The following is a 12,500-nucleotide window of genomic DNA, read 5'->3' on the forward strand; positions in this document are numbered from 1 at the left end:
TCCTGATTCACCTCAGACAGACACGTGTTTGTGTTGCACATTCACCGGTCGGTCACCATGACAACACAGCATGAAGACAGACAGACTTTAGTGTCTTCATGTCCTTTAGATTAAAGTTGATGCTGCATATATATATATATATACATATATGTGTGTGTGTGTGTGTGTGTACCAGTGTCCTGTAGCGTCTTCCAGAAGACATTATTTCATATTCTGAATAAGATGTTTTACGAAGTTTCCAAAAACATTTGCTCCTTAAGAACTTTATTTGTGTAGCAGCTTTTGATGCAGAGATGCAGCCAAAAGTGCTTCACAAATCAACGTTAGTGAAAATAAACAGTAACAATAAATTAAACACTTTAACAATATGATAAAACATTAAAAAACACCAATAAAATCAGCAGGAAAAACTGATTTAAATACCAAAGATAAAAATCTAACAAGGTCGGATTTCCACAAATTAAAAACCAAATCAAGTAAATTTGTCTTTAATGTCTCTTTAAAAATACCTGTTTTCTGTTCTAAGATCCATAAAAACACAAAGCTGCAGATTTCTGTTGGAAACATAACGAGGAACCTCTAAAAGACAAAGGGTTCTTGTTGGATCATGAAATAAAAAGAAGTCGCTGATATATGAAGTTATATGAGGTTTTATAAACAAGCTACAATCGGTTCTGCCAGATACAGAAGAGCAGTGTGATGAGCAGGGGGGTCATGTGATCTCCGGCTGCCGCAGCTCTGAATTACCTGTAATCCTTTTAAAGCCCAGAACAACGAGCGCTGCAGTCACCTGAGCGGAGTCAAAACATGAATCAGCATTTTAGCATCATCCTGAGGAGACGTGTCCACAGCTTCACCGGGTCGCTAACATTCAGGTGGTGTTGTTGTGAGACGGATCTGAGCAGCAGAGGTGGAGACATCCTGACAGTGGATCCTACATTTCCCATAATGCACCCGGATATTGTCTTTCATTAGAGCCTCGCTGCCTGGTGAACAGCCACACCTGACGTCACTGTGACATCATCTGATTAACTGTCACTAACACTGGCTGAGGAGGACTGACCCGGACCAGGAACCGGATCTACATGTGGAAATTCTGTGGAATTCTCCTTTAATAACATCCAGCCAGTAAGGAGCCCCTACCACCTACTGACCTCTGACCTCTGCCACTGCAATGAGTGACCTCTGACCTCTGTCACTGCAGTGTGAGTGACCTCTGACCTCTGACCTCTGCCACTGCAGTGTGAGGGACCTCTGACCTCTGACCTCTGCCACTGCAATGAGTGACCTCTGACCTCTGACCTCTGTCACTGCAATGAGTGACCTCTGACCTCTGACCTCTGCCACTGCAGTGTGAGGGACCTCTGACCTCTGTCACTGCAATGAGTGACCTCTGACCTCTGACCTCTGCCACTGCAGTGTGAGGGACCTCTGACCTCTGCCACTGCAATGAGTGACCTCTGACCTCTGACCTCTGTCACTGCAATGAGTGACCTCTGACCTCTGTCACTGCAGTGTGAGGGACCTCTGACCTCTGCCACTGCAATGAGTGACCTCTGACCTCTGACCTCTGTCACTGCAATGAGTGACCTCTGACCTCTGCCACTGCAGTGTGAGTGACCTCTGACCTCTGCCACTGCAATGAGTGACCTCTGATCTCTGACCTCTGTCACTGCAATGAGTGACCTCTGACCTCTGCCACTGCAATGAGTGACCTCTGACCTCTGACCTCTGCCACTGCAGTGTGAGGGACCTCTGACCTCTGACCTCTGCCACTGCAATGAGTGACCTCTGATCTCTGACCTCTGACCTCTGTCACTGCAATGAGTGACCTCTGACCTCTGACCTCTGCCACTGCAGTGTGAGGGACCTCTGACCTCTGCCACTGCAATGAGTGACCTCTGACCTCTGTCACTGCAATGAGTGACCTCTGACCTCTGTCACTGCAGTGTGAGGGACCTCTGACCTCTGCCACTGCAATGAGTGACCTCTGACCTCTGACCTCTGTCACTGCAATGAGTGACCTCTGACCTCTGCCACTGCAGTGTGAGGGACCTCTGACCTCTGCCACTGCAATGAGTGACCTCTGATCTCTGACCTCTGTCACTGCAATGAGTGACCTCTGACCTCTGTCACTGCAATGAGTGACCTCTGACCTCTGCCACTGCAATGAGTGACCTCTGACCTCTGACCTCTGTCACTGCAATGAGTGACCTCTGACCTCTGCCACTGCAATGAGTGACCTCTGACCTCTGACCTCTGTCACTGCAATGAGTGACCTCTGACCTCTGCCACTGCAGTGTGAGGGACCTCTGACCTCTGCCACTGCAATGAGTGACCTCTGACCTCTGACCTCTGCCACTGCAATGAGTGACCTCTGACCTCTGCCACTGCAGTGAGTGAACTCTGACCTCTGACCTCTGCCACTGCAATGAGTGACCTCTGACCTCTGACCTCTGTCACTGCAGTGTGAGTGACCTCTGACCTCTGCCACTGCAGTGTGAGGGACCTCTGACCTCTGACCTCTGCCACTGCAATGAGTGACCTCTGACCTCTGCCACTGCAGTGAGTGACCTCTGACCTCTATCACTGCAGTGAGTGACCTCTGACCTCTGACCTCTGCCACTGCAGTGAGTGACCTCTGACCTCTGCCACTGCAATGAGTGACCTCTGACCTGACCTCTGTCACTGCAGTGTGAGTGACCTCTGACCTCTGCCACTGCAGTGTGAGTGACCTCTGACCTCTGACCTCTGTCACTGCAGTGTGAGTGACCTCTGACCTCTGACCTCTGTCACTGCAGTGAGTGACCTCTGACCTCTGCCACTGCAGTGAGTGACCTCTGACCTCTGACCTCTGTCACTGCAGTGTGAGTGACCTCTGACCTCTGTCACTGCAGTGTGAGTGACCTCTGACCTCTGACCTCTGCAGTGAGTGACCTCTGACCTCTGCCACTGCAGTGTGAGTGACCTCTGACCTCTGACCTGTCTGTTAATGTGGACACCAAACCAGGAGTAAAGGCAGCATGAGGTCACGTCCTGTTTCATAAAGCTGTGGTGATCCGGTTTGATGCGGCCGGCTGCTCAGACTCAGTCTGCAGTCAAATCCATGGAAATGAGCTCAGTCTGCCACAGGTGCATGCTGGGATACATCACATCATCCAAACAACCTGCTGCTCTCTCTGAACCCCTGGAGTCAAACCCTCGGCGCTGACTGTCAGGTACAAATGACTCATCATCACGATAAAAGAATGAGGCAGTTTCAAGTGTCTGACTGAGACATCTTCATGTGTTCACAGATGTTCACCTGCTGTAAAACAGGTATGAGCTGCAGAATCAGGGTCAGTGTCAGTGGGGGTGCCGGGCCCGGGTGATGAGGCCAGCTGCAGACGGGAAGAAACTGAGCTTTTGGTCCTGATAGTTGCCTGGAGGTCTTCACAGAGGGGTTCAAGCGTTAGTTAAAGAACTCCGGAGGTTCTTGAAAGGGCCGAAAGGGGGTCTTAAGCTTGCTTAAATTGTCATTCTTGACAAAGTTCCAGGGTTTCCTAAAAAGGATTCGGGGTTCTTCTTGGGGGACGTCAAGGGTCCTTAAGAGGTTTTCAGAGGTTCCTCAGAGTTTCAGCAGTCCTTGAGAAGGTCGAGTTCGTTCAAGCTTTCCTAAGAGAGATTCAGGGGTTCTGAGTTTCATGGTTTGTTGATAGACCTCTTATGTTCTAAACAGGGTTGCTAAGAGGGGTTCAGGAGTTCTGGACATAGTTTCAGAGTTTCCTTAAAAGTGTTCAGGTTTTCTTGAAAGGACTTGAAGAGTGCTTTGGAGGTTTTCGGGGGTGCCAGACAGACTTTTGGCAGTGCTGGAAAGGGTTTAGTTCTCGAGAGGTTCCAGGAGTTCTTTACAGGGTTTCTTGACATGGTTTCAGGGTTCCCTAAAAATGGTTTAAGGATTTCTATGATAGTTTAGATGTTTTTAGAGGTTCCTCACAAAGTTTCCGTTGAGCCTCGGTTTAGTTTTTGCAAGGTCCCGGGTCTCCAAAAAAGGGTCCAGGTTCAGTTCTTCACAGGGTTCTTGAGAGCGCTTTAAGGGATTCCTAAGGAAGTTTTCAGCGGCTCGAGGCAGAGCTTCAGTAGTCTTTCAGAGGGTCTAGCTCTTGAGAGTTCCAGGTGCTTTTGAAACTATTAAGGGGTCTTTTAAGGATAAGAGGTGCAGTTGTTTTCAGCAGGTGTCAGACTGAAGGTGATTCGTTTGGGATGAGAAATGTAAAAGTTAGACAGGTGCGATTAGATACGATCGGTAAGATAAACCTTTGGAAACTCCTGGATTATTTAACACGATTAACGACCAGTTTTTTTCCACTGGACGTGCCGAGCCCTGAACGCATCACAGCTGACAGACAAACGGCCGTGTCTCCGTGTCAGCTGACGTGTTATTAGATTAATTTAGGAACGTCTTTACTTCCTGTTTCCAACCACAAACTTCTGCTTCACTTCACACACACAAACACTTCAAACATGAACGTTCATCCACAAACTGAACTGAGACCAGATGAGTCTAAACTACTGAACAGGACTACTATTGTATTTATTGGTTGTGTAGCAGCCACAACGAATACATCTGAGAGGCGAGACTGCACACACACACACACACACACACACACACACACACACACACACACCACATGATCATCTGACACACTGATATAATGTCAACAACACATTCATAGCACATCATCACCTCACCAGCATGAATCAGCGTCAGTGACGTCATCATTTAAACAAACAAAAACATTAAAATACAGAGAAGAAGAAGAGTCGACCCACCTGAATGCGGTGATGATGATGATGATGATGATGATGAAGAAAACAATAAGTAACAGTTTAATTGTCAGAGACGTGAAGCTTGTTGGTCCGACAGACGACTCTGCTGCTGCTGCTGCTCAGTTCCTCGCAGTTCAAACTCAGGTGTCTCTTCCTGTGTGTGTGTGTGTGTGTCTGACAGAGTGTGTGTGTGTGTGTGACAGAGTGTGTGTGTGTGAGAGTGTGTGTGTGTGTGTGTGTGTGTGGTTTTGCATGTCACCTGATTTGACTGATTTGGTTTCAGAGTCTTGTCTCAGAAATTGTTTTTTTCAAGGATTCAATTAATTTATTTTCATATGCAATTATATACCATCAGTACATTTCCCTGTCCCTGTCCCTGTCTGTGTCTGTGTCTCTGTCTGTGTCTGTGTCTCTGTCCCTGTCTCTGTCTCTGTCCTGTGTCTCTGTCTGTGTCTCTGTCCCTGTCCGTGTCTGTGTCTGTGTCTCTGTCTGTGTCTGTGTCTCTGTCTCTGTCCCTGTCTCTGTCTCTGTCCTGTGTCCCTGTCCCTGTCTGTGTCTGTGTCTCTGTCTGTGTCTCTGTCCCTGTCTGTCTCTGTCTGTGTCTGTGTCTCTGTCCCTGTCTCTGTCTCTGTCTGTGTCTCTGTCTGTGTCTCTGTCCCTGTCCCTGTCTGTGTCTGTGTCTGTGTCTCTGTCTGTGTCTGTGTCTCTGTCCCTGTCTCTGTCTCTGTCCTGTGTCTCTGTCTGTGTCTCTGTCTGTGTCTCTGTACCTGTCTGTGTCTCTGTCTGTGTCTCTGTCCCTGTCCGTGTCTGTGTCTGTGTCTCTGTCTGTGTCTGTGTCTCTGTCTCTGTCCCTGTCTCTGTCTCTGTCCTGTGTCTCTGTCCCTGTCTGTGTCTGTGTCTCTGTCTGTGTCTCTGTCCCTGTCTGTGTCTGTGTCTCTGTCCCTGTCTCTGTCTCTGTCTGTGTCTCTGTCCCTGTCTGTGTCTCTGTCTGTGTCTGTGTCTCTGTCCCTGTCTCTGTCTCTGTCTCTGTCTCTGTCCTGTGTCTCTGTCCCTGTCTGTGTCTCTGTCTCTGTCTGTGTCTCTGTCTCTGTCCCTGTCTGTGTCTGTGTCTGTGTCTCTGTCCCTGTCTCTGTCCCTGTCCCTGTCCCTGTCCCTGTCTCTGTCCCTGTTCATGTCCCTGTCTCTGTCTGTGTCTCTGTCTCTGTCTCTGTCCCTGTCTCTGTCCCTGTCTCTGTCTGTGTCCCTGTCTGTGTCTGTGTCTGTGTCTCTGTCCCTGTCCCTGTCTCTGTCTGTGTCTCTGTCCCTGTCTGTGTCTGTGTCCCTGTCCGTGTCTGTGTCTGTGTCTCTGTCTCTGTCTGTGTCCCTGTCCGTGTCTGTGTCTCTGTCCCTGTCCCTGTCTGTGTCTCTGTCTCTGTCCCTGTCCCTGTCTCTGTCCCTGTTCATGTCCCTGTCTCTGTCTGTGTCTCTGTCTCTGTCCCTGTCTCTGTCCTGTCCCTGTCCGTGTCTGTGTCTCTGTCCCTGTCCGTGTCTGTGTCTCTGTCCCTGTCTGTGTCTCTGTCCGTGTCTGTGTCTGTGTCTCTGTCTCTGTCCCTGTCTGTGTCTGTGTCTCTGTCTGTGTCCCTGTCCCTGTCTGTGTCTCTGTCTGTGTCTGTGTCTCTGTCCCTGTCTCTGTCCCTGTCTGTGTCTGTGTCTGTGTCTGTGTCTGTGTCTCTGTCCCTGTCTCTGTCCCTGTCTGTGTCTCTGTCCCTGTCCCTGTCTCTGTCTGTGTCTCTGTCCCTGTCTGTGTCTGTGTCCCTGTCCGTGTCTGTGTCTGTGTCTCTGTCTCTGTCTGTGTCTCTGTCCCTGTCCGTGTCTGTGTCTCTGTCCCTGTCTGTGTCTGTGTCTCTGTCTCTGTCTGTGTCTCTGTCCGTGTCTGTGTCTGTGTCTCTGTCTCTGTCCCTGTCTGTGTCTGTGTCTCTGTCTGTGTCTCTGTCCCTGTCCCTGTCTGTGTCTCTGTCTGTGTCTGTGTCTCTGTCCCTGTCTCTGTCCCTGTCTGTGTCTGTGTCTGTGTCCCTGTCTCTGTCCCTGTCTGTGTCTGTGTCTCTGTCTGTGTCTCTGTCTGTGTCTGTGTCTCTGTCCCTGTCTGTGTCTCTGTCTGTGTTCCTGTCTGTGTTCCTGTTCCTGTCTCTGTCTGTGTCTCTGTCTCTGTGTCTCTGTCTCTGTGTCTGTGTCTGTGTCTGTGTCCGTGTCTCTGTCCCTGTCTCTGTCCCTGTTCATGTCCCTGTCTCTGTCTGTGTCTCTGTCCCTGTCTCTGTCCCTGTCTGTGTCTGTGTCTGTGTCTCTGTCCCTGTCTCTGTCCCTGTCTGTGTCTCTGTCCCTGTCCCTGTCTCTGTCTGTGTCTCTGTCCCTGTCTGTGTCTGTGTCCCTGTCCGTGTCTGTGTCTGTGTCTCTGTCTCTGTCTGTGTCTCTGTCCCTGTCCGTGTCTGTGTCCCTGTCCCTGTCTGTGTCTGTGTCTCTGTCTCTGTCTGTGTCTCTGTCCGTGTCTGTGTCTGTGTCTCTGTCTCTGTCCCTGTCTGTGTCTGTGTCTCTGTCTGTGTCTCTGTCCCTGTCCCTGTCTGTGTCTCTGTCTGTGTCTGTGTCTCTGTCCCTGTCTCTGTCCCTGTCTGTGTCTGTGTCTGTGTCCCTGTCTCTGTCCCTGTCTGTGTCTGTGTCTCTGTCTGTGTCTCTGTCTGTGTCTGTGTCTCTGTCCCTGTCTGTGTCTGTGTCTGTGTCTCTGTCTGTGTTCCTGTCTGTGTTCCTGTTCCTGTCTCTGTCTGTGTCTCTGTCTGTGTCTCTGTCTCTGTGTCTCTGTCTGTGTCTGTGTCCGTGTCTCTGTCCCTGTCTCTGTCCCTGTTCATGTCCCTGTCTCTGTCTGTGTCTCTGTTCATGTCCCTGTCTCTGTCTGTGTCTCTGTCTCTGTCCCTGTCTCTGTCCTGTCTCTGTCTGTGTCTCTGTCCCTGTCCCTGTCCCTGTCCCTGTTCATGTCCCTGTCTCTGTCTCTGTCCTGTCTCTGTCCTGTCTCTGTCTGTGTCTCTGTCCCTGTCTCTGTCCCTGTCTGTGTCTGTGTCCCTGTCCGTGTCTGTGTCTCTGTCTCTGTCCCTGTCCGTGTCTGTGTCTGTGTCTCTGTCCCTGTCTGTGTCTGTGTCTCTGTTTCTGTCTGTGTCTCTGTCCCTGTCCGTGTCTGTGTCTGTATCTCTGTCCCTGTCTGTGTCTCTGTCCCTGTCTGCGTCTGTGTCTGTGTCTGTGTCTGTGTCTCTGTCCCTGTCTCTGTCCCTGTCTCTGTCTGTGTCTGTGTCCCTGTCTCTGTCTGTGTCTGTGTCTGTGTCTGTGTCTCTGTCCCTGTCTCTGTCTGTGTCTCTGTCCCTGTCTCTGTCCCTGTCTCTGTCTGTGTCTCTGTCCCTGTCTGTGTCTCTGTCCCTGTCTCTGTCCCTGTCTGTGTCTCTGTCTGTGTCTGTGTCTCTGTCCCTGTCTGTGTCTGTGTCCCTGTCCCTGTCTGTGTCTGTGTCTCTGTCCCTGTCCGTGTCTGTGTCTCTGTCCCTGTCTGTGTCTGTGTCTCCGTCCCTGTCCCTGTCTCTGTCTTTGTCTCTGTCTCTGTCTCTGTCCCTGTCTCTGTCCCTGTCTGTGTCTGTGTCTCTGTCCCTGTCCGTGTCTCTGTCTGTGTCTCTGTCCCTGTCTCTGTCCCTGTCTCTGTCTGTGTCTCTGTCTGTGTCTGTGTCTCTGTCCGTGTCTGTGTCCCTGTCTGTGTCTGTGTCTCTGTCTCTGCCTGTGTCCTTGTCTCTGTCCGTGTCTGTGTCTGTGTCTCTGTCCCTGTCTGTGTCTGTGTCTGTGTCTGTGTCTCTGTCTGTGTCTCTGTGTCTGTGTCTCTGTCTGTGTCTCTGTCCCTGTCTCTGTCTGTGTCTGTGTCTCTGTCTCTGTCTCTCCCTGTCCGTGTCTGTGTCTCTGTCCCTGTCTGTGTCTGTGTCTCTGTCCCTGTCTCTGTCTCTGTCCCTGTCCCTGTCCCTGTCTCTGTCCCTGTTCATGTCCCTGTCTGTGTCTCTGTCTCTGTCCCTGTCTCTGTCCTGTCTCTGTCTGTGTCTGTGTCTCTGTCCCTGTCTCTGTCTGTGTCTGTGTCCCTGTCTGTGTCTGTGTCTGTGTCTCTGTCTCTGCCTGTGTCCGTGTCTCTGTCCGTGTCTGTGTCTGTGTCTCTGTCCCTGTCTCTGTCTGTGTCTCTGTCTCTGTCTCTGTCCCTGTCTCTGTCCGTGTCTCTGTCTGTGTCTCTGTCTCTGTCCCTGTCTCTGTCCGTGTCTCTGTCCCTGTCTCTGTCCCTGTCTGTGTCTCTGTCTGTGTCTCTGTGTCTGTGTCTCTGTCTGTGTCTCTGTCCCTGTCTCTGTCCGTGTCTCTGTCCCTGTCTCTGTCCCTGTCCCTGTCTCTGTCTGTGTCTCTGTCCCTGTTCCTGTTCCTGTCTCTGTCCTGTCTCTGGTCCTGGTCCTGGTCCTGTCCCTTTTATAATGTATATTTTATGTGACCTTCAGTTTATTGTTTATCGGTTCACTCGTTTCTCCACAGGTGAGACAGGTGAGCTGATGTTGTGCAGACGGACACTTCACCCCCCCACACACAGCAGGAGCTCCGCCCCCTCACCACCTGAGCCGTGACCTCTGACCTGATCCGCCTCCGACATCTATTATTGATCACAGCCACATCGATTATTAACAGCTGATCGAGTTACAGAGGAGACGACATCAGTACACCGTGACATCACACACACAGGTGAGAGGTCACCGCTAACCTGTGGAAAGCCATTTGTGCAGGTAACGTCTTTGGGAGATCACGTGGAGCTGTGGCCAATGAGGGACCCTGGTCCCTGTAACGCGCTCCCTTCCTCATGAATATGTACGAGCGCCTTCATTCGGGGTTCCTCATTGGCCACAACCGGAAAAGCCGCGTTAAAACGTCGTGTTTTTGTTTGCGTTAACGTGTAGAAATATTTTATTAAAACTACAAAACTCTACGTGTTATTGCTTTCCATACTAAGCTACAGTCTCTCTGGCTCAGCTCACTTCTGATTGGCTACGAGCTCTGTGATGTCATCAGTACAGCTCAGATACTCTTTATGCAATGGGACTTCTTTGCCCAGAGCTGAGCCTGACAGGCTGAGGACCATCCACATTAAGCTCCACCAATCAGGTGGCTTCAGGTCACAGAAGGTTATTTATAGACTGTGTAAGATGTGAGTGGAGGTCAGTTTAATTTATTAATCATAGTTTAAATGATTCTCTTAATAAACAGCCTGAACCTCCAAATCTTCATCAGGGAGCTGATGTTAATTCACAGTTTGACTTTATTAACGCAGGAAACAAACCTGATGAGTCCACAGGCTCTCATTTTATCACTGCGAGGAAACCATTAGATTATTATTATTATTATAGGAGGAGGAGGAGAGGAGGAGGAGGAGGAGGAGGAGAGAGGAGGAGGAGGAGGAGGAGGAGGAGGAGGAGGAGGAGGAGGAGGAGGAGGAGGGAGGAGGAGGAGGAGAGGAGGAGGGGAGGAGGAGGAGGAGGAGGAGGAGGAGGAGGAGGAGGAGGAGGAGAGGAGGAGGAGGAGGAGGAGGAGGAGGGAGAGGAGAGGAGGAGGAGGAGGAGGAGGAGAGGAGGAGGAGGAGGAGGAGGAGGAGAGGGAGGAGGAGGAGGAGGAGGAGGAGGAGGAGGAGGAGGAGGAGGGGAGGAGAGGGGAGGAGGAGGGAGAGGAGAGGAGGAGGAGGAGGAGGAGGAGGAGGAGGAGGAGGAGGAGGAGGAGGAGGAGGAGGAGGAGGAGGAGGAGGAGGAGGAGGAGGAGGAGAGAGGAGGAGGAGAGAGAGGAGGAGGAGGAGGAGGAGGAGGAGGAGGAGGAGGAGGAGGAGGAGGAGGAGGAGGAGGAGGAGGGAGGAGGAGGAGGAGGAGGAGGAGAGAGGGAGGAGGAGGAGGAGGGAGGAGGAGGAGGAGGAGGAGGAGGAGAGAGGAGGAGGAGGAGGAGGAGGAGGAGGAGGAGGAGGAGGAGGAGGAGGAGGAGGAGGAGGAGGGAGGAGGAGGAGGAGGAGGAGGGAGGAGGAGGAGGAGGAGGAGAGAGAGAGGAGGAGGAGGAGAGGAGGAGGAGGAGGAGGAGGAGGAGAGGAGGAGGAGGAGGAGGAGGAGGAGGAGGAGAGAGGAGGAGGAGAGGAGGAGGAGGAGGAGGAGGAGGAGGGAGGAGAGAGGAGGAGGAGGAGGAGGAGGAGGAGGAGGAGGAGGAGGAGGAGAGAGGAGGAGGAGGAGGAGGAGGAGGAGGAGGAGGAGGAGGAGGAGGAGGAGGAGAGGAGAGGAGGAAGAGGAGAGGAGGAGGAGGAGGAGGAGGAGAGGAGCAGAGGAGGAGGAGAGGAGGAAGAGGAGAGGAGGAGGAGGAGGAGGAGGAGGAGGAGGAGGAGGAGGAGGAGAGGAGGAGCAGAGGAAGGGGAGGAGCAGGTTTATCAATAAACTGCAGTCAGAGCTGGAACAGAAAGTGAAAGTGAAACCAGATCAGGGTGTGAGGAGATGCTCTGAGTCACTAGGGACTGTTGAGACCTGCAGACCAGACCTAGTTGTTCTCTGCTGCAGCAGATTCTGGATCATCTGGTCCCTGTTATTAAAGCCTCTGGATGTCTTGTTTGAAGTGCATCCTAGTGATGTGGAGCTCCGTTCTGTCCAGCAGGAGTCAGCAGAGCAGCAGAGGTGAGTCATCGTGTTTCTCTGAAGCTTCGTCTTCGTTTCATCAGATCCTGACTGACGGGACAGCTGATGGCGATCAGAATCAGAAACACTTTATTGATCCCCGAACGGAAACTCTTTGTTCCAGCAGCTCGTCTTTACGTCAGTGCACACAGGAGGAAGAACTAGCAAACAATATGATGCACTATAAAAACTATAAAACAGGTCAGAAAATAAATGAAGTACCAAGTTGGTTTACCGGCTGATGATGATAATACAGTATAATAATACAATGTAATAATATAAGTAATAAGTAATAAGCAGTGGTGCATGTACTGTCGAGTTAAGTGCAGCTTATTGAGATTATTAAGATATTGCACAGCAGTAATGGAGGTAAATAATATCAATATCAATAAATAGGAAAAACTAACATGGGAAAACTAAATATTGATCAGGAGCATTAACACAGAATATTGCACAATTATTCAAGTATTGCAGAGATGTTAATGATCAGTGTCCAGTTTAGTGACTTCGGGTCATACAGACTGACACTTAGAGGGAGGAGCTAAAGAGTCTGATGGTGCATACACGTCCACATACAGTCCCGAACCCAGCACTTCTCCCAGTAGATTCGTTTAACTTGACTGTTTTTATTGTTTGTCGTCCTGTTTTGTTTTCGCACCGCGTGGTGAAGACAATGATGCACGACGAGGGACGTATTTAATTCTGCAGAATGATTCGTCTGTCTTTAAAGACAAATACAATAATCAATAAGGCTGTCAAAGGGAAAATACTAACAGCAAAATAAGAAACACGCGATGAGGCTGCGAACATATTCTAGAATCAATATAACAGAATAAATGAATAAAATAATATGATAAATAATGAAAAATGTAACATAAAATATAAATACATGAATATTTGATAAAAACAGACAGGCAGGCAGAGAGACAGACAGGCAGGCAGACAGGCAGACAGACAGGCAGGCAGAGAGACAGA

At 50.5% G+C, this 12,500-nt stretch overlaps 2 protein-coding genes across 4 annotated transcripts in view; one reads left to right on the forward strand and one right to left on the reverse strand.

Annotated features, from left to right (window-relative positions):
• Positions 1 to 4,963, reverse strand: part of LOC122862696 (protein LBH-like) — a 6,010-nt gene extending 1,047 nt beyond the window's left edge. The window contains exon 1 of one of the 2 annotated variants that reach the window (XM_044168257.1): positions 4,813 to 4,963. The gene's annotated coding sequence lies outside the window, so the exon portion shown is untranslated. The remainder of the gene's footprint in view (positions 1 to 4,812) is intronic. The other variant, XM_044168256.1, reaches the window with a different exon arrangement.
• Positions 4,964 to 11,273: 6,310 nt separating this feature from the next.
• Positions 11,274 to 12,500, forward strand: part of tnfaip2a (tumor necrosis factor, alpha-induced protein 2a) — a 16,358-nt gene continuing 15,131 nt past the window's right edge. Inside the window, exon 1 of one of the 2 annotated variants that reach the window (XM_044168264.1) lies at positions 11,274 to 11,525. In XM_044168264.1, coding sequence (XP_044024199.1) covers positions 11,453 to 11,525 — 73 coding nt within the window. In that variant the 5' untranslated portion in view covers positions 11,274 to 11,452. The remainder of the gene's footprint in view (positions 11,526 to 12,500) is intronic. The other variant, XM_044168263.1, reaches the window with a different exon arrangement.

This window comes from Siniperca chuatsi, linkage group LG16, assembly GCF_020085105.1.
Source record: "Siniperca chuatsi isolate FFG_IHB_CAS linkage group LG16, ASM2008510v1, whole genome shotgun sequence".
Lineage (NCBI taxonomy): Eukaryota > Metazoa > Chordata > Actinopteri > Centrarchiformes > Sinipercidae > Siniperca > Siniperca chuatsi.